The 23,317-nt window shown below is 58.1% G+C and overlaps 2 protein-coding genes and 1 pseudogene across 6 annotated transcripts in view; 2 read left to right on the top strand and 1 right to left on the bottom strand.

The window, feature by feature from the left end:
* The first annotated feature begins 1,745 nt into the window (after positions 1-1,745).
* NACAD (NAC alpha domain containing) lies at positions 1,746-10,978 on the top strand. Its single transcript, XM_030797225.1, has 9 exons — positions 1,746-2,113; positions 4,829-7,524; positions 7,996-9,310; positions 9,552-9,664; positions 9,747-9,818; positions 10,152-10,298; positions 10,394-10,540; positions 10,654-10,776; positions 10,893-10,978. The coding sequence occupies exons 1-9, from the start codon at positions 2,047-2,049 to the stop codon at positions 10,905-10,907; spliced, it is 4,695 nt and encodes a 1,564-aa protein (XP_030653085.1). The 5' UTR covers positions 1,746-2,046; the 3' UTR covers positions 10,908-10,978.
* On the top strand, positions 10,924-12,788 carry LOC115830825 (annotated as a pseudogene).
* Positions 12,789-13,998: 1,210 nt separating this feature from the next.
* CCM2 (CCM2 scaffold protein) overlaps positions 13,999-23,317 on the bottom strand; it is a 78,589-nt gene continuing 69,270 nt past the window's right edge. For 2 of the 5 annotated variants that reach the window (XM_030797228.1, XM_030797226.1), the window contains 7 exons: positions 21,906-22,042; positions 20,506-20,641; positions 18,575-18,697; positions 17,663-17,720; positions 16,888-16,999; positions 16,055-16,193; positions 14,000-14,691 (listed from right to left, as the gene is read on the bottom strand). In XM_030797228.1, the coding sequence (XP_030653088.1) occupies positions 14,411-14,691; positions 16,055-16,193; positions 16,888-16,999; positions 17,663-17,720; positions 18,575-18,697; positions 20,506-20,641; positions 21,906-22,042 (986 nt within the window). In that variant the 3' untranslated portion in view covers positions 14,000-14,410. Of the gene's footprint in view, positions 14,692-16,054; positions 16,194-16,887; positions 17,000-17,662; positions 17,721-18,574; positions 18,698-20,505; positions 20,642-21,905; positions 22,043-23,317 lie in introns of all 5 variants that reach the window. The other 3 variants (XM_030797227.1, XM_003268905.4, XM_030797229.1) reach the window with 2 other exon arrangements.

Below are 23,317 nucleotides of genomic sequence, written 5' to 3' on the forward strand. Positions count from 1 at the left end.
ATTCCAATAATATGTTGAAAAGAGTGGTGAGTGCAGACACCCTTGCCTTGTTCCCAATCTTAAAAAGCATTCAGTCTTTCACCATTAAGTATGATGTTAGCTGTGTAAGTTTTTTATATAAGATCTTTATCAAGTTTATTTTTAACTTGCTGAAAGTGGTTTTTTTTTAATCATGAATGATGTTGGTTATGTCAAACACATTTTCTGTGTCAACTGATACCATAATTTTTCTTCTTTAGCCTGTTGGTGTTGTGGATTATTGTTGATTGATTTTCAACTGTCAAACCAGCCTTGCATACCTGGAATAAATTCCACTTGGTCATAGTGTATTTTTTTTATACATCATTATATTTGATTTGCCAATATTGAGAATTTTTGTGCCTGAATTCATGAAAGATGCTGGTCTGCAGTTTTCGTTTTGGGGGTCTTGGGGTGTATTGACACTTTGTTAGCTTTTTTTTTTTTTTTGAGACGGAGTCTCTGTTGCCCAGGCTGGAGTGCAGTGGTGTGATCTTGGCTCACTGTAACCTCCGCCTCCCAGGTTCACGCCATTCTCCTGCCTCAGCCTCCTGAGTAGCTGGGACTACAGGAGCCCGCTACCACACCCGGCTCATTTTCTGTATTTTTAGTAGAGACGAGGTTTCACCATGTTAGCCAGAATGGCCTCCATCTCCTGACTTCGTGATCCACCAGCCTCGGCCTCCCAAAGTGCTGGGATTACAGGTGTGAGCCTCTGCGCCTGGCGACACTTTGTTAGTTTTGACATCAGGATATTTCTTGCCTTATAAAATGAGTTAGGAAGTGTCCCCTTCTCTTTTGTTTTCTGGAAGAGATTGTTTAAAGTTGATGTTAATTCTAATGGTGTGGTGTGTCTGATTCCTGGGGTACAACGGGGAGAGATGCCCAGCAGGCAGCCAGGTGTGTAGCACTGAGCCTTGAGGCAGGTCTGGGGGAGTCAGAGGGCAGCCCCTGGCTTCATGAGCTCAAAGTTAGAACCCACAGAAGACTGAGCATGTTGAAACCTCCCTCCCTGCCTATGACAATGGCTACTCTGATTCCCCCCACCCCAGTCAGGGGTGATAACAATGTCTCATTCATCTGCCTCCCTGGTGCCTGGCACGGGGGAGGAGGGGTGCTCAGTGAATCTGGGTGGCGCAGTAGCCTGTGTGAAAGCAAGAGGCATTTCAGGAAATTCACGGGGCGGGCTTCCTCCTGGGAGGTGTGGCAGAGGGTGCTGCCAGGAATAGAGGGAAACACTTTCTTCCCTTTTCCCTCTACTGCCTAGTGTGGGAGTGGAAGCGAGATGATGGGACAGATCACCGAGTTGCCAAGAGACCTGGAGACCGACCCATCCGGGCCGCCTTCCCCGGTGTGCTCTCGTCGGCTCCATCCCTGGTTGCCATGGAGACAGGAGGCGGTTGCCACGGAGACCGACGACTGCCAGGACCAGCCAATCACTCCGGAGCTGCAGCTCCAGCTCACCTTTTGGATGGAGGCATCGGGTTGGGCGGGGCCCCCTCCCTGCCCAGGCCCTGCACCCTCTGCTCGGTCAGCGGGGAAGGAAGCTGCGCCTCCAACTCCACCCAAAGCGCTCCAAGCATCCCAGGATCCCAACCACCTCCCCAGTCTCCCACAACCAGGGTTCTGGGGCGTCCCTGCCTCTTCCCGGCCACGGGCTAATGCCACCCTGAGGCAACCCAGCTTCCAATTGGCCCTGAAACCCTCCCTCGTAAATGCTGTGGAAAGGGTGGGACCGGGCGCAGGCGCCCACCCCCGCTCCCCCTCGAAACCGCGCACAGCGAGAGGGAGGCCACAGCCGGGTGGGGTGGGGGCGGGGAGGGAGCCCCCGCCCCCCCACGCCCTCCGCAGTGCCTGGCGAGCCCGCGCACGCTCACTCGCTGGGACAGGCGGGCGGGGCGGCCTGACGTCACCCACTGCCCCCATCGCCCGGCCGAGGGGCGGTGGCCGCGCAGGCTCGGCGGGGCGGCGGCACGGACTGACTGAGGGTCGGAAGGACTGAGGGACGGGCGGGCGCACGGCCAGGCCATGCCTGGGGAGGCTGCCCGCGCCGAGCTGCTGCTGCCCGAGGCGGACCGACCCGGGCCCCGCACAGGTGAGGCCGTGGCCACTCTTTCCCTGCCTCCAGCCTCTCCCCTCTCCAGCCCGGGTTCTCTTTCCATCGCTCACCTTTCACCCTTCTCCCCCATCCCCCTGGCCCCTCTCGAGTCCCCTCCCCTTTCTGCGCCCTGTCCTTCCCTCCATCTGAACCTTGCTACCGCCTCTCTCAGAACTGCGGGGAAGGTGGGGCGCACGAAGTGCCCTCCGCGAGCCAGAAAGGACGTGGGGACTTAAGCCCTTGGCTTCCGACCCAGGGATCCTGGGGCTCGCATCCCGCCCGCTGCATCGCGTTGTCTGCACCGAGCTGCCAGCCTGCCGGGGCTGGGCAGCTCTGGACAGAGGCAGCGGGTTCTGGGGTCGGGGTGTCCGGCCTTTACCCCCAGTACGATCAGGTGACCACCGGGAGGGTTCTCAGCTGCACCCTGTCTGTCCTGGGCTGGCGACTGGTCATGGCTCTGGAGGGAGGAGCAGGACTGGCTGCAGCCTGGGAAGCCCGGATGGAGGGCCAGGTTGTGGAAGAAAGGCTAAGTTGGGTCTAGAAGGTGGAAGGCCTTGGGAGAGGTGGCCTGATTAGCAATGGCCCTGGGTGTGCAGACCACCTGTCCTTAGGCTGGGTCAACAAATGCTGGTGGAGGCTGATGGGGTCTACCGGGGCCTAGAAAGAGCCAAGCCTGGACAGTCCTGGCGTGGAGGTCAGCCACATGTGGGTAGGGCCAAGGGCACCTTGCTGTGGGCAAGAAGTCACCCAGAGATGGGACCAGTGCTGGGGCCTGGGGCCTGGTTTGGGGTGACACAGGCTGCTGCCTCTGCTCTAGGTGGGAGGCAGGGAGTGCAGGCCCGGACTTCCCAGCCCCAGGGTCTTGTGCTGGCTCAGTTCTGGCTTGCTTGGTGACCTTGAATGAGTTATAAAAACCTTTGGCCTTTGGTTTCTGTTCCATCCCAACAGCTCAGCCGTTCCCCTGCCCTGGGGGCCACACCAGGGGCCAGAACCAAGAGCCCAGCTTCAGGGCACCTAGTGATGCCCCACCAGCCACGCCCACTCCTGATGTTGGGTGTCAGGCATGCAGGAACCCAAAGGATCCCCTTGTCTCAGGACCCCTTAGATGTCCCATCACCCCAGCAGCAAAGCCCTCGGGTGACGAGTTTTGGCTGGTGGCTCAGGGCTCAGGGCTCTGATGCTGCTGAGGGGAGCTGGAGCAGCCTGGCAACAGGGTCCCCCTTCTTTCAGCTTCAACTCTAATCCTGGCTCTGCTTTGCAGATGAGAAAGCTGAGGTGCAGGAGATGTTGTCCTGGTCACTAGTGAGTGCAGTAGAGCAGGAGCCACCAGGCAGGCATCTGCAGCCTGGAGAGCTGGCCCCTGTGTGCCACCCCTCCCCCACCTTGGGCAAGACCTGGCCTGGGCTCTGAAGAGCCTTCATTGGATGCTTCAAAGAGAGGTGCCTTTGGCCTAGGTCCAAGTGAGGGAGTGGACATAATGGAGACATTTTAAATGAGGCTTATGAGCATTTAGAGCACACAGGAAAATGCTTATGAGATTAGGTTGGATGAAAACAGCTAGATTCAAAACTGAATGTGCAATGTGATCTTGCCTGTGATAAAATACAGGCCATTAAGAGTCCAGGAGGCAGAAAACCATAGCGGTGTGGTGTGCCGCAGCCTCGGAGGGGTTTTCTTCCATCTTCCTGAGTCCCCTAAGTCCTTTCTGACCCATGAGTGCTACTTCCTATGGACTCCTTTCTCAGCTGGAGGTGTGTTAGCTCACAGACGTTTACTGAGTACCAGAGCCTCCTCATACTGAAACCTGCCCAGGGGGTTGGGGGAGTGCATCGTGGGACCCAGAGAAGTCCCACAAGGCAGGGTGGGAACTCCCAGCACCCGGGAAGGATCTGGTGGTCACCCATGGGGTGGCTGCCACCAAGGAGAGGACTCAGCCAGAGGCTGCTGTTGGCCCTCTGAAGCTGTCCTGTGCTCTTGCTGGGCTCCACGGTCTCCGTTCCTGCCCACCACTGCCCTTGTGGCCAGATGCTCCAACAAAGCCTCCGCGGGACACTTCATCTCTGTTCTCCAGAAATTTGGCTGCGTGTGGTGGCCCCTGGCTTCCCCATCTCCCTGGCCACAGGAGGGGAGCAGGGTTGGAGGGGCCTGGTGAAACTCTGACATGTTGGCCTCAAATGTAAGTAGCAATGACAGCAGAGAGAGGAGGCAGAGAGAGGCATGAAGCCTGGAGTGTTCGAGCTGCGCACGTCGTGCTGGTGCCGCCTGCCTCATGTGGCACATCTATTGGGAGGTCATGGGACGGGGCTGGCACTGCCCGGCAGATTCCCACCACCAGCCCCTCCCACTGAGCCCAGCTAAACCACACTGATTCTGTGGAATGGAAACTGCAATCCAGTCTCCCCAGAGAGGCTGAAATGCTAGTTCTTTGCTGAGGTGTCCTTGAGAAAAGCCGCCGGGCAGGTCTGTTCATGACTCCCAGCAACACTTCCCTCAAAACCCCTCTCTAGGAAACCACTACCAGCTGCTGTCTGCTGTCAAAACTCCTGGAAGTTCTCCCTCAAACACAGCGTGCACAGGGTCTTCTCTTTTCTCTCCTGCCTTCCTGGATCCGCCTTCCTCTGGGCCCTATGCAGCCGGAATTCATCTCCCGGGCCTGGCCCTTGCCTGGGAGATGCATCCAGGGGCACCTCATGATCTTCTCTATCTCCACAGATCTGTCCTGCGATGCGGCTGCTGCCACCACCATCCTGGGAGGTGACCGGCGGGAGCCCTGTGCTGTGACACCAGGGCCCAGCCACCTGGCCCTCACGTTCCTGCCCAGCAAGCCGGGTGCCCGGCCCCAGCCCGAGGGAGCCAGCTGGGATGCAGGGCCTGGTGGGGCACCCTCGGCCTGGGCAGACCCAGGGGAGGGCGGCCTGAGCCCCATGCTCCTCCCTGAGGGCCTGACTTCCCAGGCACTGTCCACCGAGGCTCCTCTCCCGGCCACCCTGGAGCCCCGGATTGTGATGGGAGAGGAGACGTGCCAGGCCCTCCTGTCACCCAGGGCTGCCCGGACAGCGCTCAGGGACCGGGAAGGTGGGCACACAAGCCCAGACCCACCCCCCGAGCTGTGTTCTCAGGGTGATCTTTCTGTGCCTTCCCCTCCTCCAGACCCTGATTCCTTCTTCACGCCTCCCTCCACCCCCACCAAGACCACCTATGCCCTGCTTCCCGGCTGTGGGCCCCACGGGGACGCCGGGGACTCAGAGGCTGAGCTGCGGGATGAGCTGCTGGACTCGCCCCCCGCCTCGCCCTCAGGCTCCTACATTACGGCCGATGGGGACAGCTGGGCCTCTTCACCCTCCTGTTCCCTCAGCCTGCTGGCTCCGGCTGAAGGGCTGGACTTCCCCTCAGGCTGGGGCCTGTCCCCGCAGGGGTCCATGGCGGATGAACGAGAGCTGCATCCTGCCGGGACCCCAGAGCCCCCATCCTCTGAGTCCAGCCTCTCTGCAGACAGCAGCTCCTCCTGGGGCCAGGAGGGCCACTTCTTCGACCTGGACTTCCTGGCCAATGACCCGATGATCCCCGCAGCCCTCCTACCCTTCCAGGGCAGCCTCATCTTCCAGGTGGAGGCAGTGGAGGTGACACCGCTATCCCCAGAGGAAGAAGAAGAAGAGGCTGTGGCAGATCCCGACCCAGGTGGGGACCTGGCTGGGGAGGGTGAGGAGGACAGCACGTCCGCCTCCTTCCTGCAGTCGCTGTCTGACCTGTCCATCACGGAGGGCATGGATGAGGCTTTTGCCTTCCGGGACGACACCTCTGCAGCCTCCTCTGATTCAGACTCAGCCTCCTACGCAGAGGCAGATGATGAGAGGCTGTACAGCAGGGAGCCCCATGCCCAGGCCACCCTGCTCCAGGACAGTGTCCAGAAGACAGAGGAGGAGAGCGGAGGTGGGGCCAAGGGGCTGCAGGCTCAAGAAGGGACTGTGTCCTGGGCCCTGGAGGATGCTCCTCAGACCTTAGACAGCGGGGCCTATCTCTCCCAGAGACAGGAATCGATCTCAGAAGTAACAGAAGAGGGCCTTGCTTTAGGCCAGGAGTCCACTGCCACTGTGACCCCTCACACTCTGCAGGTAGCCCCAGGCCTCCAGGTGGAGGCGGCTACCAGGGTGACCCCACAGGCTGGGGAGGAAGAAGCAGACTCCACCGCTGGACAAGCATCTGCTGCCACGGCAATGCCTCAGCCCTCCCAGGAGGGCATCAGCGAGATCTTAGGCCAAGAGTCTGTCACTGCAGAAAAACTTCCAACTGCACAGGAAGAAACAAGCCTCACACTGTGTCCAGACTCTCCTCAGAACTTGAAGGAAGAAGGAGGGCTGGACCTCCCCTCTGGCCGAAAGCCTGTAGCTGCAGCCACGCTTGTGCCCCAGCAGGCTGAAGAGGGCCTCACCTTACCCCAGGACCCCGCTTTGACACCACCTCTGCCCCTACAAGACACAGATCTCTCGTCAGCCCCAAAGCCTGTGGCTGCAGCCTCGCTTGTGCCCCAGCAGGCTGAAGAGGGCCTCACCTTACCCCAGGACCCCGCTGTGACACCACCTCTGCCCCTACAAGACACAGATCTCTCGTCAACCCTAAAGCCTGTTGCTGCAGCCACGCTTGTGCCCCAGCAGGCTGAAGAGGGCCTCACCTTACCCCAGGACCCCGCTGTGACACCACCTCTGCCCCTACAAGACACAGATCTCTCGTCAGCCCCAAAGCCTGTGGCTGCAGCCACGCTTGTGCCCCAGCAGGCTGAAGAGGGCCTCACCTTACCCCAGGACCCCGCTGTGACACCACCTCTGCCCCTACAAGACACAGATCTCTCGTCAGCCCCAAAGCCTGTGGCTGCAGCCACGCTTGTGCCCCAGCAGGCTGAAGAGGGCCTCACCTTACCCCAGGACCCCGCTGTGACACCACCTCTGCCCCTACAAGACACAGATCTCTCGTCAGCCCCAAAGCCTGTGGCTGCAGCCACGCTTGTGCCCCAGCAGGCTGAAGAGGGCCTCACCTTACCCCAGGACCCCGCTGTGACACCACCTCTGCCCCTACAAGACACAGATCTCTCGTCAGCCCCAAAGCCTGTGGCTGCAGCCACGCTTGTGCCCCAGCAGGCTGAAGAGGGCCTCACCTTACCCCAGGACCCCGCTGTGACACCACCTCTGCCCCTACAAGACACAGATCTCTCGTCAGCCCCAAAGCCTGTGGCTGCAGCCACGCTTGTGCCCCAGCAGGCTGAAGAGGGCCTCACCTTACCCCAGGACCCCTCTGTGACACCACCTCTGTCCCTACAAGACACAGATCTCTCGTCAGCCCCAAAGCCTGTGGCTGCAGCCACGCTTGTGCCCCAGCAGGCTGAAGAGGGCCTCACCTTACCCCAGGACCCCGCTGTGACACCACCTCTGTCCCTACAAGACACAGATCTCTCGTCAACCCCAAAGCCTGTGGCTGCAGCCACGCTTGTGCCCCAGCAGGCTGAAGAGGGCCTCACCTTACCCCAGGACTCCGCTGTGACAGCACCTCTGCCCCTACAAGACACAGATCTCTCGTCAGCCCCAAAGCCTGTGGCTGCAGCCGCGCTTGTGCCCCAGCAGGCTGAAGAGGACCTCACCTTACCCCAGGACTCCGCTGTGACACCACCTCTGTCCCTACAAGACACAGATCTCTCGTCAGCCCCAAAGCCTGTGGCTGCAGCCTCGCTTGTGCCCCAGCAGGCTGAAGAGGACCTCACCTTACCCCAGGACTCCGCTGTGACACCACCTCTGCCCCTACAAGACACAGATCTCTCGTCAGCCCCAAAGCCTGTGGCTGCAGCCTCGCTTGTGCCCCAGCAGGCTGAAGAGGACCTCACCTTATCCCAGGACTCCGCTATGACAGCACCTCTGCCTCTGCAAGACACAGGCCCCACCTCAGGTCCAGAGCCTCTGGCTGTGGCCACCCATCAGACCTTGCAGGCAGAAGCAGGCTGTGCCCCAGGGACAGAGCCTGTGGCCACCATGGCTCAGCAGGAAGTAGGTGCGGCCTTAGGCCCCAGGCCAGCGCCTGAGAAGAATGCAGCCCTCCCTAGAGTCCCGGAGCCTGCAGCCTTGGACCAGGTCCAACAGGATGACCCACAGCCAGCTGCAGAAGCTGGGACACCTTGGGCCACACAGGAAGATGCGGATTCCACTTTGGGCATGGAGGCCCTCGGTCTCCCTGAGCCTGCCTCTGGTGCTGGGGAGGAAGTAGCAGAAGCCCTTTCTAGGCCTGGATGGGAAGCATGTCTGGAAGCACGAGCACACACAGGTGATGGGGCTAAGCCTGACTCGCCCCAAAAGGAGAGTCTGGAGGTTGAGAATCAGCATGGAGGAGGCCTGAAGCCACTGGCACAGGAACATGGACCCAGGTCAGCACTTGGAGGTGCAGGGGAGGTCCCCGAGGCACCTCCTGCTACCTGTCCTGAGGTCAGCCAGGCCCGACTCCTGAGCCCAGCCAGGGAGGAAAGAGGCCCGAGTGGCAAGTCCACCCCGGAGCCCACACTTCCCTCAGCTGTGGCCACAGATGCCAGTCTGGACTCCTGCCCAGAGTCTTCAGTAGGGGCTGTGTCCAGGCTGGACAGAGGCTGCCCTGATGCACCTGCCCCCACCTCTGCACCAACCTCCCAGCAGCCGGAGCCTGTGCTGGGTCTGGGCAGTGTTGAGCAACCCCACGAAGCACCCAGTGTCCTTGGCACCCCCTTGCTGCAGCCCCCAGAAAACCTTGCCAAGGGTCAGCCCAGTGTGCCCGCAGACAGGCCCCTGGGCCCTGACCCTTCTGCTCCTGGTACTCTTGCTGGGGCAGCCCTACCCCCACTGGAGCCCCCAGCCCCCTGCCTGTGCCAGGACCCCCAGGAAGACTCCGTGGAAGACGAGGAGCCCCCAGGCTCTCTAGGCCTCCCACCGCCCCAGGCAGGAGCCCAGCCTGCCACCGCTGCTGTCTCAGGAACCACACAGCCTCTGGGGACTGGGCCGCAAATCAGCCTCTCGCCTCACTCCCCGATCCTCAGCCCCAAGGTGGCCTCCATGGATGCCAAAGACCTGGCCTTGCAGATCTCGCCGCCTTGCCAAGTGCCTCCTCCCTCTGGGCCCCAGAGCCCAGCTGGCCCTCAAGGGCTCTCGGCCCCCGAGCAGCAAGAGGATGAGGATAGCCTGGAGGAAGGTAAGGCAGAGGGTGGGAGTGAAGTGCCCTGGGGCTTGGGTCAACTGGACTCTTCCTTAGAGCTGTCCTGGGCTGGAGGGCCTCTGAGGTGGGGGGATGGGGGGGCCCAGACCCCACAGCCACCATGGAGAGCTGGCACTGCTTCCTCTGGCCCTGATGTGGCAGCAGAGCCAGGGTCCTGAACCCTCTTCCCCGCCACCTAGAAGCCAGAGGCCATCCTCACACCTCTCCCCTTCCCCAGACTCACCTCGGGCCCTGGGCTCAGGCCAGCATTCGGATAGCCACGGGGAGTCGTCAGCCGAGCTGGACGAGCAGGACATCTTGGCTCCTCAGACTGCGCAGTGTCCAGCCCAGGTGCCCAGTCCAGGGAAGAGGGTGGGCCTCTGGGAGGGCCCCACACCCCACCCGTGGATGCTCAGCCCTCACCTTTTCCCAGGCCCCAGCAGGCGGCAGTGAGGAGACCATCGCCAAAGCCAAGCAGAGTCGCAGTGAGAAGAAGGCCCGAAAGGTGGGCTGGTGGCTCCCCCTGGGACCTCAGGCCTGGGACCATCTGTGTGGGGAACATCCTTACCAAGACCCTCACACTCCGTGGCTAATGAAATCCCATCCATCAGGGGACCTTTGCGTCCATGCCAGTAACCCACACACCTTCCCCTCAACAGCTGAGGCTGGAATGTCATGAGAAGGCCCTTATAGACTGAGGCTCATGGGGAAGGACCAACCACCAGCCCAGGGTCTTGGGGAAGTTGGCGGTGGAAACTTTGCCTTCCTGGGCACTGTGCTGCTCTCCCCGACATGGGTCAACACCAGGTCTGAGCCCCCCTCTGCCCTCTACTCCCAGGCAATGTCAAAGCTGGGCTTGCGGCAGATTCAGGGAGTCACCAGGATCACCATCCAGAAGTCCAAGAACATCCTCTTTGTCATCGCCAAGCCTGATGTCTTCAAGAGCCCAGCCTCAGACACTTATGTGGTCTTTGGCGAGGCCAAGGTCTGGGTGGAGGCTGTGGTGGAATGGGGGGTCCGAGGGACGGGGGACAAGACGGGGGGCAGGCTCTGTTGACACAGCTGTCTTCCATGTTGCAGATTGAGGACCTGTCCCAGCAAGTGCACAAAGCCGCAGCTGAGAAGTTTAAGGTGCCCTCAGAGCCCTCGGCCTTGGTCCCTGAGTCAGCACCCAGGCCCCGGGTGAGGCTGGAGTGCAAGGAAGAGGAAGAGGAGGAGGAGGAAGAGGTGAGGTGCAGGGGCTCCGGGACCTCGCAGGGGGTGGTGGGAGGCGCTACATGGGGGCTCTGCCCCAGGGACCTCAAGCAGCTCCAGCCACTTCCCTGCTCCCCCAACCCCAGGTGGACGAGGCGGGGCTGGAACTGCGTGACATTGAGCTGGTGATGGCGCAGGCCAATGTGTCCAGGGCCAAGGCCGTGCGGGCTCTGAGAGACAACCACAGTGACATCGTCAACGCCATCATGGTGAGTGAGCACTGGCCCCTTTCCCTGCCCCTCAGCTGTCCCCAAGGGCCTCGAGGGGTCCTGATGTTGGCTCTACTGCGGGGTGCTTCCCCCAACATGACCATCTCTTTCTGCAGGAACTGACCATGTAGCCACTGACCGGAAGCTGGAGCCATCCTACGCCTTCCCTCAGCTCTGCTACTCAATAAATCGGTGTCCCTTCGTTGCCCTCTGGTGTCTCCTCCTCGCCCTCTGGAGTCCCATCATCACCATCTGGCATCCCTTCACTTCCCTCTGGTGTCCCTTCACCACCCTCTGGTGTCCCCTCACTGCCCTATAGTGTCCACTCATTACTCTGTGGTGTCCCCTCACTGCCCTCTGGTGCCCCCTCATCACCCTCTGGTGTCCCCTCATCACCCTCTGGTGTCCCTTCATCACCCTCTTGTGTCCCCTCACCACCCTCTGATGTCCCATTACTCTCTGGTGTCACCTCAATACTAACCGGTGTCCCCTCACTGCCCTCTGGTGTCATTACTCCCTGGTGTCCCCTCATTACTCTCTGGTGTCGCCTCATTGCCCTCTGGTGTCCCCTCACCGCCCTCTGGTGTCCCCTCACTGCCCTCTGGTGTCCCCTCAATACTCTCTGGTGTCCCCTCACTGCCCTCTGGTGTCCCCTCATCACCCTCTAATGTCCCCTCACCACCCTCTGGTGCCCATTACTCTCTGGTGTCCCTTCACTGCCCTCTGGTGTCCCCTCATCACCTTCTGGTGCCCCCTCATCACCCTCTGGTGTCCCCTCATCACCCTCTGGTGTCCCCTCATCACCCTCTTGTGTCCTCTCACTTCCTTCTGGTGTCCCCTCACCACCCTCTGATGTCCCCTCATTACTCTCTGGTGTCGCCTCAATACTCACCAGTGTCCCCTCATTACTCTCTGGTGTCGCTTCATCGCCCTCTGGTGTCCCCTCACCACCTTCTGGTGTTCCCTCAATACTCTCTGGTGTCCCCTCACCGCCCTCTGGTGTCCCATTACTCTCTGGTGTCCCCTCACTGCCCTCTGGTGTCCCCTCATCACCCTCATGTCCCCTTACCGCCCTCTGGTGCCCCTCATTACTCTCTGGTGTCCCTTCACTGCCCTCTGGTGTCCTCTCTTCACCTTCTGGTGTCCCCTTGTCACTCCCTTGTATCCCCTCACCATCCTCTGATGTCCCCTTATCACTCCCTGGTGTCCCCTCATTACTCCCTGGTGTCCCCTCACTGCCCTCTGGTGTCCCCTCATCACCCTCTAATGTCCATTCATCGCCCTCTGGTGCCCCTCATTACTCTCTGGTGTCCCTTTGCCACCCTCTGGTGTCCCCTCATCACCTTCTGGTGTCCCCTCCTGCCCTATGGTGTCCCCTCATTACTCTCTGGTGTCCCATTACTCTGTGGTGTCCCCTCATCACCTGGTATCCCATCACTCTCTGATGTCCCCTCATTACTTCCTGATGTCCCCTCACTGCCCTCTGGTGTCCTGTCACCACCCTCTGATGTCCATTACTCTCTGGTGTCCCCTCATTACCCTCTGGTGTCCCTTATCTGCTCCATGTCCTCTACTCTTTCTGCTAGCAAAGACCAGTGACTGCAGCATGGAGGCCACATCTGGGATGGACCCTGGAGGGGCAGGCATGTGGTTCCTTTGACACTCCACACAGAAGGCCCATGCAAGGCCATGTTCAACCAATGGGATGGAAGGGGGACACACCCTTTTGGCATAGGGCGGGCTCTGGTAGGGGGCAAGAGCCCAGGAGACTGTGGTTCGTCCTCAGCCTCTCCTGATGCTTCCAGGGCATGTCCATTTTCATGTAAACTTAGAGACAGTGTCAACAGTAAAGAGCCTGCTGCCTGCCCTGACCTGGGGTCCCATGAGTAAACAGCTCTACAACAGCCCAGTACAGTGGGAAAACTCGCCCATAAAACACTGACCAGGGCCGGCCGCGGTGGCTCACGCCGGTAATCCCAACACTTTGGGAGGCAGGCGGATCACAAAGTCAGGAGTTTGAGACCAGCCTGGCCAATATGGTGAAACCCTGTCTCTACTAAAAATACAAAAACTAGCCGGGCGTGGTGGCAGGCGCCTGTAGTCCCAGCTACTCGGGAGGCTGAGACAGGAGAATCGATTGAACCCAGGACGTGCAGGCTGCAGTGAGTCAAAACCGCACCACTGCACTCCAACCTGGGCAACAGGGTGAGACTCCGTCTTGAGAAAACAAAACAAAACAAAACCAAACACACAAACAAACAAACACCGACCAGGCCCCTTCCTGTCCAGAAGCTGTGATACCATACAAACCCCGTCCACCTTACTCAGGAAGGTGCCTGAGATACTCCAGATCCTCTGGCTTGGCCTGGACACAATCAGGGTGTCCATGGAGCCCCAGAGGCTCTCCCTGCTTCCCCAAGCCTGGGCCAGAGAAGCCCTGGGGCCTGACATGCAGCCCCTCCATCCAGCAAGGCTAGGTCCCCAGCCTGGGCAGGAGGGAGATGTGACAGCCAATCTCCTTCCTAGATGTCTGTCCCCTTGGGGGTCTCAGCAGGGGTGTGGTTGCTCTCCGGTAGGGGGAGAGGCTCAGGACAACCTGACCCAGGTCACCTCTCCTCCCCTTCCCATATCCAAGGAAGGTTTGTAAAAGCCCAAAAGGTATAGGCAAGACCAAGGCCAACAGGGTTTGGGGAGAAGAGCTCACGGGACAGGGATGGAGACAGGCCCACAATGAAGGCACAGGAAGGGTCGGCAGAGTTGCACACTGGCCTCTGAAGACCCAGCCCCCAGGCTCCAAGGTGACAAGATCTCAGATAGCATTTCTGTTCCACGGGGTAGTGCAGGCTGCTTGAGGAAAACACCTGCAGCATGGGGTTGGGGGGAGGGGGGGTGCAGGGCACAGCCAGTGACCTTGAAGGATTCAGTGCACAGGATGTAAAGATCAAGGTTCCCCCAACACACACCACACACCACACACGCTATCCCCACACACGCTGCCCACGAAAGGCCTCAGAACACTCGCTCCTGCCCCACATCCACACTGCTCAAGTCCAAATCAAGTCCTTCCTGTGGCACAAGAGCCTGTTGCCTCCTCCACCCCAGCCCCCAGGGACCACTGCTGAGTCCCAGGTGCTGCAGGGCAGATGGGGACCCAGGGACAGAGACTAGAGCGGACACCCCTCCTGGCACCGATGGCTTTCACCCAACTGGATCAGAAACATACTTGGCAACCAGAGATTAAATTATTCACATTGCAGTAAACTTCTTTTTAAGGTCTCTGAGAGTTACAATAGGAACATCATGTGCAAAACTGACAGCTGTCCAAGGGCCCAGCCGACAGGACTGGCTCTCCCTGCCAGCTCGGCCAGGCCCTCCCCGAGTGGGGACACGCTGCAGGGCTTGGCTGAGCCCTGGTGGACAAGGCAAAGAGCCTTCCACCCCGCAGTGGGGCTCGTGTCCCTCGGCAGCTCCCTGCTCCTTCACAGTAGAGGACCTGGGCCGCCCGGGGCCATCTGCGCCTGGAGCCTCTCCCTGGCCACCACCAAAGGCTGACACGCAGGTGTGGGCAGCTCCTTCTGGGAAGGCCTACGACAACTGTGCGGAAGGTGTGGGTGCCCCCGCCATCCACTGTCCATCATGCTGAGTCCTGGTCCATGCTGCAGCCCAGTGCCTCAATGTCGCTGCTGATGTCCGAGATCATGCGGTCCCACTCATCCCCCTCTGAGGGCGCCGACCGGTCATCAGAGCTGCCCGTGGCCCTGTTCCCATTGGTGGTGGAACTGGATGTGGTGCTCAGGGCCCGCCGGTGCCTGCCAAAGCTGTCAGTGATGATGCCGCGGCCATCCTTCACACCAATGGTCTCCAGGAAGTTCTCGAAGTGCTGGCTGTCCTTCTCAGGGATGAAGGGCCTCAGACCTGCAGACACACAACACCCAGAATGGCATCTCCAGTTCGGCTCAGCCCACTCAGCTCTTCTCTCAGGGCTCAAAGCCCCCTGACAGGGCCACAGCTGCCCCTGGTGCATGGCCTTGGGGACCCTGATGCCATGCTCACTGCATCTAGCATCCTGGTTGAAATCATGCTTCCTGGGGCCAGACAGTTTGGCTAAAATCTCAACTCTGACAGACACTGCTGCTGGCCCTGACAGCTTACTGCCTCTGCCACATGCACACTCCCTGGCCTCAAGGCACCAGCACAGGCCAAGAACCTGTGGCCTCCTCTCATTCTCTATTAATCCTCACAAAGTCCCCATTTTACAGTGGGGAAAGCTGAGGCCCAGAGCAGTCCTCAAAGCCGCCTGCTGGCACCCGGCAACAAGGGTGCAGTCCTCAGAGGCAGGCCTCATGCCAAAGTCCACTGTTTCCCTGCCATGACCTGGGTGACTGCCCCAACTCAGAGGGCTGCCCTCTTATTCAGGAAGCCTAGTGTGTCTCTCAGAATCTCTACTCCCCGCTGTGGAGGGGCAGACAGAGTCCCATGCCAGGAGGCGACGCAGGGCCCAGCACAGAAGGGGCAGGCACTGCTTAGACAGAACCTGTTGTACAGACAGGCTGCCCCAGCCTCCAGCCCTTCATGCTCCTAAGAGCGGGGAGCCCTGGGCAGGCAACCCACGTTTGCCACTGCCAGGTCGGTATGACGGTAACAAACCCACCTTCCTTGGTTTGCAGGGAAAACAGGCCCAGGACCCAGAAGCCTTCAACTGGCTACTAGTAACACGTTACTGCCAACTTGCTAAGTGTCGGCAGAGGGAAACCACAGCTAAGTCACTGCCCCTGAGAGGTGTGGGGCCAATATCCAACTCTGCTGCTCAGACCACACAGCCCTCTAGCCGCACTGACCTAATGTGCCGAGCATTTTGGGGGTCTCGGCAAACGCTGGTCCTCCCACCTTGAAGTCCTACACATTCACCAAAACCCATGCCTCTCTGGCTCCTCCAGCACTCTTCTCCTAAATCTCAGGGTTGTGTTCACTCCCAGCCCTGCTCCAGGGGCATCTCTGCTGCTTCCTGGCAGGGCCCACCCAGCTCAGCTTGAGTTCCCAGGAGAATGAAGGCCTGTTGGTGGGCCCCCAACAGTACCTGGGAAAAGCCTTTCTGACTAACCACGGCAGATACCCCGATCTCTGGACTGTGCTCTCATGACCATCTCTGGTTCAAATCTCCCATCCCTGATGGAGCCCCTGCTGCACCCACTGAGGGGTCCATGTGCACATTCCCAGGAGGGATCAGCCTCCCCAAGCCAGGTTTGGACAAGCCACCCTCTTTCCAGGGCCCACTCACCAAGCAGCAGGAACTTGCGGCTGTCCCCGTAGAGCTGCCGCAGGTTGATGCAGAACTCGTGGATAGAGGCCCCATTGCGGTACTCGTGCAGCAGCGCTGCAAACTGCTGGATCTCCTGCGACGACAGCTTGGTGCGCAGCTGCAAGAGAGCAGAGCCAGGTGCAGGGCTGGGCACAGTGGGCAAGAGTCGGCAGTCGGGCCCACCCTGCCACAGCCACTAACCCCAGCCGGAGCACCAGCTGTCTCTGGCTTCACCTCTGCACAGGCTGGGGCATCAGAATGCCCACGATGTGTCCCCATCCTACCAGGACTGGCACGGGGCCACCCAGAGGAGACCAAGGCACCTGGGCAGCTCCACTCTCCTGAGCTGAAACACAGAGTGCACTTGAGGGACAGGAGCCAGCAGGGCAGGGCGGAAGTTGGCAACCTGGCCCGGGGCCAATGCCTGTGCCCTTAGGCTACACACAGGCACACGGGCAGATCAGGAAGACTTGAGTTTTTAATGACAGAACTATATAAGATGGGGAGGATAAAAATGTCTGGCCATGTGGCCTTGGAGGGGCCACCGTTCCCTCCCCTCCCCCAGGACCCAAAGCACAGGCCCACAGTCCAGCCCTGATGGCCACAGCACTCCCAACTCAGCCCCACTGACTCATGCTCTCCTAGACTATCCCCAGGAAAAGGCAGTGATGTCAGCAAAATTGACCAAGAGTGCTCTAGGTGACCTCACTCACTGCAGCCTGCCCTGCACTGCTCCTCCTCCTCCCCTTTCCCCCATCCTCCCTGGGGCACTCTCCCTCATGCAGCCCAGCGTCCCTGCGGTGGAGGCCTACCGTCAGCATGTAGTCCTGCAGCAGCTCAGTGGCACTGGCGCTCAGCTCACTCTCACTGATGGTCTTGCCGTGGGGTGACGCACCACCCACATCCACGGATTCAGGGAAGCAGCTGCGAAAGAATGTGGTATGTGAGCAGGTGGCTTCCCCGACCCTCCATCCCACACGTTTCAGGAAACTTAGTCCATGCCGTGTGTGTGGGTCCCTGTCCTTGAACAGAGGAATGTAAGTGATGATGATGAGAGCTGGCCAGGCGTGCAGGGTGGTCAGCTTGGTCTGGTCCTGGGGCTCCCCAGGGGTGTGGCTCTGAGTTGGGCTCTGAGTGAAGGGAGGGAGTACATAGGTCAAGGCAGTGGGCAGCATTGCTGGGAGGGGGAAGGAGCCGGGGTTGGGGAGGTGGCAGGAATGGAGAGCGCGAGAGGGTGTACTACTATAGCGCCCCAGGCGGTGGCAGAGATGGGTTGGAAGGCCAGCGCCTTGGCAGGCTTGGGCAGGGGAACAGCTCCATCCAACATGCCTATTACAAGCTCACTCTTAGGAGGCCATGGGAAGGTAGGCAGGGAGAAACCAAAGGGACAGCAAGGGCTCTACAAGTCTACGAGGAGAGGGCGGCAAGCCAGGCCTCAGCCATTCACTAAGCTGAGGACAGTGGGTCTGGGGATGGCTTAGCGAGGGTGAGCTGAGATGGGGGAGCTGACTGGCTGCAGCCTGGACAACACTGGGCAATGCATTTGGTGCATGTCCCACTGCAGGGCTTGGTGGCATGTGCACTCACAAAGTGCTGGCTTCCACCTCGTAGGTCTCCTTAATGTCCACTTTTGTAGAAGAGTCATCTGTAAGGAAGATGCAGAAAACTAAGATGACTTTCAGGGACACAGTGGGGAGGCATTTTGAGTCCAGCCCACTGCTTATCTACAGGAGACAGCGGCAGCCCTGGCCTTCAGGGACCCTGCTGTCCTTCATCAAGCTGCCCGCACTCTGGAATGTGCTGTGTGCCTCAGGGCAGGGCTTCCCAGACTTGAGCCCACATACACCCCTCCTGGGGATCCTGGCAAATGCAAATCCTGCTGCAGGCTGGGCTGAAGTCCACATTCACCCATGGCCAGAGCCAACAAAAGCTGTCTTTGAGGTATCACTCATGTGCCAGGCAAGGTTGCTGGGGCTTTGTCTCCTTTAACCCAGGCACATATCACCCCTGTCTTCACTTGTAGACGAGGAAGTAAGTCAGAGAGGTTACGCAACTTGGCCCAGGTCACACAGCCGAAACCACAGTCAGAGCCGGGCAGTCTGACTCCCCACTTGAACCCAGAGAAGCCACAGGATTCCCAAGACCCTCAGACAAGCAAAGGGTCTGGCACTGAGCAGCTACATTCAACAAATGACATTAGGTCCGTGTGACACAGACTGTAATTTGCTATTTCAAACCTGAGGAAGGCACACTTCACACCAGCACAGGCAGTGAGTGAAAGCTTTGTGAGCGAGGCAGGTGAGTGTTGCGGAGAGGGTAAGATTTTAAATGGAAGCAGAGGGAGAGGCTGGGAGATAAAAGGGACATTTCTGGCACTAGGAAGAAGGTAAGTATGGAGGGCAGAATAATGACCCCCCAAAGACGTCCACATCCTAATCCCTGGAATTGGTGAATATGTTACCAATTTCAAAGGGGAGTAAAGGATGCTAATCAGCTGACCTTGAAATAGGGAGATGACCCTGGAGAATTTGGGTGGGCTCAATGTGATTTCAAGAGTCCCGAAATGCAGAGGAAGCTGAGAGTCAAAGGAAGATGTGACTGTGGAAGAGGTCACGTGGCTGGCTGTGAAGACAGAGGAAGGGCCATGAGCCAAGGCATGTAGCCGCATTTAGGAGCTGGAAAGACAAGGAAATGGCTTCTTCTCTGGAGCCTCCAGAAGGAACCAGCCCTGTGGACACCTCAACTTTAGCCCAGTGGGACCCACACTGGACTGTTAACGTATAGAATTATAAGAGAATATATTTCTGCTGTTTATGCTGCTGTGTTTTGGCATAGCTGTAGTAGAGAGAACACAGCAAGCAAAACTCCAAGGCAGAAATAAGCAGAGAATGCATGCATGTGCGTATGGGTGTGAGTAACATGTGCACATCTGTGTGTGGATCCCACGGGGAGGTCTTGGGAAAGGCTGGCAGGGGAAGAAGCCCACTTCAGAAGCCCCCAGTAGTGGTGTTACATGATGTGTTTACTTTATGAAAATTCATTCAACTGTATATGTATTGACTTGTGTACTTCTCAGTAAAAAAAATTATTAAAGAAAAAAAGGCCCTTTGGGAATTTTAAAGTACGAGGGCCAAACCAATCACACTAAAACTGAATGTTTAATTACAGCTCGATAAATCATCTGCTACTCATACGGTACATTCCTCTGGATAGGCTGCTGACTTCTAAGCCTCCACTTCCCCATCTCTAAAATGGGGATGAAGATTGCACCTATTTCACTGGGCCACCGAGGACTAAATGAGAGGGAGAGGATGCCTGAGAGCTCAGCAGCTGTCCTCTCTGCAGCTGCTGGGCCAACACAGGGCGTGTGGTGCCCACAAAGGGCTCTGGCACCAGCAGCAAGACAGGGAAGGAGGAGGCACTGAGGAGCAACCTTACACCAGCACAGGCTTCCCTAGGGTTCTCCACCATTTACTCTCTTCACTGAGATGTGCAAGTTACTGGGGAAAGGGCAGAGGGCTGGGACTTATCTCCATAAAAAGAAGAAATTGTATTCAACAAGCCACACTGTTTCCAACAGCCTTTTTTTTTTTTTTTTTGGTATTTTTAGTAGAGATGGGGTTTCTCCATGTTGGTCAGGCTGGTCTCGAACTCCTGACCTCAGGTGATCCGCCCGCCTCAGCCTCCCAAAGTGCTGGGATTACAGGCGTGAGCCACCACACCCAGCCTCCAACAGCTTTTTATGCACCTCATTTACATAACCCATTAATCCTCAATAAGTAATACATCTGAAAAACAGATGATGTTTTTGAAGACTTAACTCAAGTGAGCTTGCTGATGAAGTGTTTTCAATGGACTAAGACTCCTGAAAATGCTGTGTGGGCCATGCAGGAGGAGGCAGCTCTGGGGTACCTTCCATTCTTCCCCATCTGCCACTGCTCCACCACTGCCAGCTGGCCTCCCAGGGCAGCCTGAGCAGCTTCCCATGGGTCTGGCCATGGTCCTGGAAGAAGTTTCACATTAAGAGCAGCCATGGTCTGGGCATACTGAAAAGGAGGCTTCCCAGACCCACTCTCAGCCTCCCCAATTCCATCACAGGCCCCAATGCTAGGAGCCTTCTCCAGGCTCTTTGTTCTGAGTTAACTGAAGTGACTTTAGCCACAAGTGGTTCCAAAAAAGTGTTCACAGACCCCAAATTTATTCCAGGAAGCCATTGTGCTGACCTGGTGCAACTCGCTCAAGGACAGGTGACATTTCTGCCTTCATGAAACCCTATGGGCTAATGTGAACAGCAAAGTCTGGAAACAAAAGGCCACCACGTCACAGCAGTAACTGCGCTATTCCAGGAGTAACTCATAGGGAGCTGGGGGCCACTGCAGTAGCCCCTCCTGTCCCTGCTCCCACCCGCTGCCCACTCTCACTCAACATACCGCTGTGCAGGGACAGGTGGTGGGTGGGGGTAGAGGCCCCATCAAATATCGCTCTGTCCAGAAAGTCGATGGTGGACTCCGTGTAAACAACCTGGAAGACCTGGCCTAGCAGACAGCAAAGCTCCTCCGCAGCAACCTGCAGTGGGGGACAGCAGCTGCTCGGTCAGTCTGGCTGGAGACTGCGCCTTCCCAGGCGGCTTCCAGGATACCTGGGGCAGCCCAGATGCTCAATAAACATGAATGAAGAGTGGATGCCAGAATGTGTCCCTCTGCCTTTCACCCAAACGGGTGTCAAAAGAGAGACCCAGCCAACTGTCCCAGGACTCTATCTAGGACTGCCACGTGGCCCAGAGGTGGTATTCCAAGTGTGAGGGCACTGTGCAGGGCACAAGTGTTAGCTGCCAGCCCAACGTCCTCTTTCCATTAGCCTGACCTATCAACACCCTCACAACCCTATCCCAGCCCAGGAAAGAGGTGAGAGGAGATACCATCAGTATCACAGCCCACCCGGAGGCATTTCTAACAGCTATAAAACAGTTTTATAACAGTGTGCTGTCTAAAGCAGAGGCTCTCAACTGGGGCAATTTTTGTACCCCTCCCAGGGGACATGTAGCAATATCTGGAGACATTTTCAGCTGTCACAAGGGGAGAAGCTGGGATGCTGCTCAACACCCTACAATGCACAGGGCAGCCTCCCACAATGGAAAATTATCTGGCTAAAAATGACAGTAGCACCAACACTGAGAAATGCTCATTAGAGGATATTTAAGGTGGGTGGTCACTAGTATCCATTTTACAGATACGGAAATTAAACAGAAAGGTGTTAAGTGACTGCCAAGGCCCCACAGCTATTGGGTGGCTGAGGGGGCCCCAAACCCTAGCCTACAAGGGCCCAGCCCTTGGCTCTTCCAGGTCATGAGGAATCTGCAAGTACAGTCCTGAACAGCAGGCAGGTCTAGGATGCAGCCCCCAGGCAGGTGACCGCCGCTGCCCGCCCATCAGCATGGGGGCACCTTGAAGAATGATAAGCAAAAAGCTCAGTGGCCAGGTGGTCTCAGAGAAGTTGCTGGGGGTTGGAGATAGGAGAGTCAGAAGGCATAGGGGTGGAGACTGGTGGGGAGCCTGGGCCTGGGGCAGGACCTGGGATGCAGCCATGGGTAGAGGAGCTGTGGGCAGGGCCAGGATGGGGGCAATGCCTGGGGCAGGGTTGAGCAGAGAGAGGTGGGGCTGGGTGGGGACTAGGGTGAGGCGGGGACAGGCAAAGGCAGAGGAAGTAGCTGGGGCCAGGGCAGTGCCCAGCACTGTGCTGGGTGTGGCCAGGGTGGGGCCACAGGTGGGGCTGGCCATGAGCAGGGTTTGGGAGGAGCCAGTTCTGAGTAAGTGGGGCGAGAAAGTCTCACCTTGCTCTCTGCAGCCAGGATGACCAGGCAGCATGCCTCCACCGGCCCAACTGCACTCTCCGACAGGGAGCCTGCACTGAGGCCTCTGGAACTTTCCGCACACAGACTCTGGCTGGGGGAGATCCCTGGGTCCTGGGCTGAGAAGTCAACACCGTCTCAGTTTAGTGCAGTGGAAGGGCAGGCATGGGGGCACTTGAGGCAACAGCTGAGGCTGCTATGGCAACAGGCTGAGAGGATCTTTACCTGGTTCAGGCACCCACAGAACGACCAAGGCCTGCACCAGACACACCTCGCTTCTCTAAACAAGGGTGGGAACACGCGACCCCTGAGCTCCAAGGGCACCAGAGCTGCATGTCATCCTGCAGTTTCACACACTTCAAGTTCATGTACAACAGACCACATATACAACCTTGAGAACAGTCACCTCCAGGAGGTTTCCATGTGTTCTGAGGGAGTTCCCTTCTTACAGACAGGTAAACTGAGGCATGGGGAGGTGAAAGGCCGGGCCTGAGGGTGTGTGAGCTGCACAATCTAGATGGTCAGACCCCAGTGCCCTTGTTTCTAACATCCTACCCATCGCCTCCCTAGACAAATGAGGTTCTCCTGAAATACATGGAGTAACTCAGTGATTTTCCTGATGGCAGAAGGGAGGCCAATCCCCAGGAAGCAGGGCTCTCACCAGCAGTTCGGACCACCCTGGGAGGACTTCAGGACTGAAAACAAAACCTAGAAGTGCCACTAGTGCCAGGGTGTCGGAGGGCAGGCCAGCCTCAGGAGGGAGAGGAAGGCCGTCCCAGGCCAGATGCAAAGTGGGCACATGCACAGAGACAAGGGCTCCATAAGGAACTGTACCTCAAACCCCACAGTGAGACTCCTGGGACTGCTCTGTCCCTATGGCAGCCACTGGCCACAGGACTACTGAGTATGCAAAATGTGATGAGTCCACACTGAAACGTGTGCGTGCAAACTATACACAGGGTTTCAGAGGTAGGCAAAGAAAGAATGCTATGTAGCTCAACGATTTTTATATTGATTATATACTGAGGTGATAATGTTTTGGGTACGGAGGGGTAAATAAAATATATTATTGCAAATAATTGGCCAGGCGCAGTGGCTCATGGCTGTAATCCCAGCACTTCGGGAGGCCAAGGCGGGTGGGTCACCTGAGGTCAGGAGTTCAAGACCAGCCTGGCCAACATGGTGAAACCCCGTCTCTACTAAAAATACAAAAAATTAGCCGGGCGTGGTGGCGGGCGCCTGTAGTCCCAGCTACTCGGAGAGGCTGAGGCAGGAGAATGGCGTGAACCCGGGAGGCGGAGCTTGCAGTGAGCCGAGATTGCGCCATTGCACTCCAGCCTGGGCGATAGAGCGAGACTCCGTCTCAAAAAAAAAAAAAAAAAAAAAAAAAAAAA

This window comes from Nomascus leucogenys, chromosome 17, assembly GCF_006542625.1.
Source record: "Nomascus leucogenys isolate Asia chromosome 17, Asia_NLE_v1, whole genome shotgun sequence".
Lineage (NCBI taxonomy): Eukaryota > Metazoa > Chordata > Mammalia > Primates > Hylobatidae > Nomascus > Nomascus leucogenys.

Bases quoted from the DNA above. Each gene is read 5' to 3' on its own strand.
- NACAD (XM_030797225.1), top strand. From the start codon at position 2,047: ATGCCTGGGGAGGCTGCCCGCGCCGAGCTGCTGCTGCCCGAGGCGGAC. The intron at 9,819-10,151 runs GTGGGCTGGTGG...CTCTACTCCCAG, and splicing joins GTGAGAAGAAGGCCCGAAAG to GCAATGTCAAAGCTGGGCTT. The intron at 10,299-10,393 runs GTCTGGGTGGAG...TCCATGTTGCAG, and splicing joins TGGTCTTTGGCGAGGCCAAG to ATTGAGGACCTGTCCCAGCA.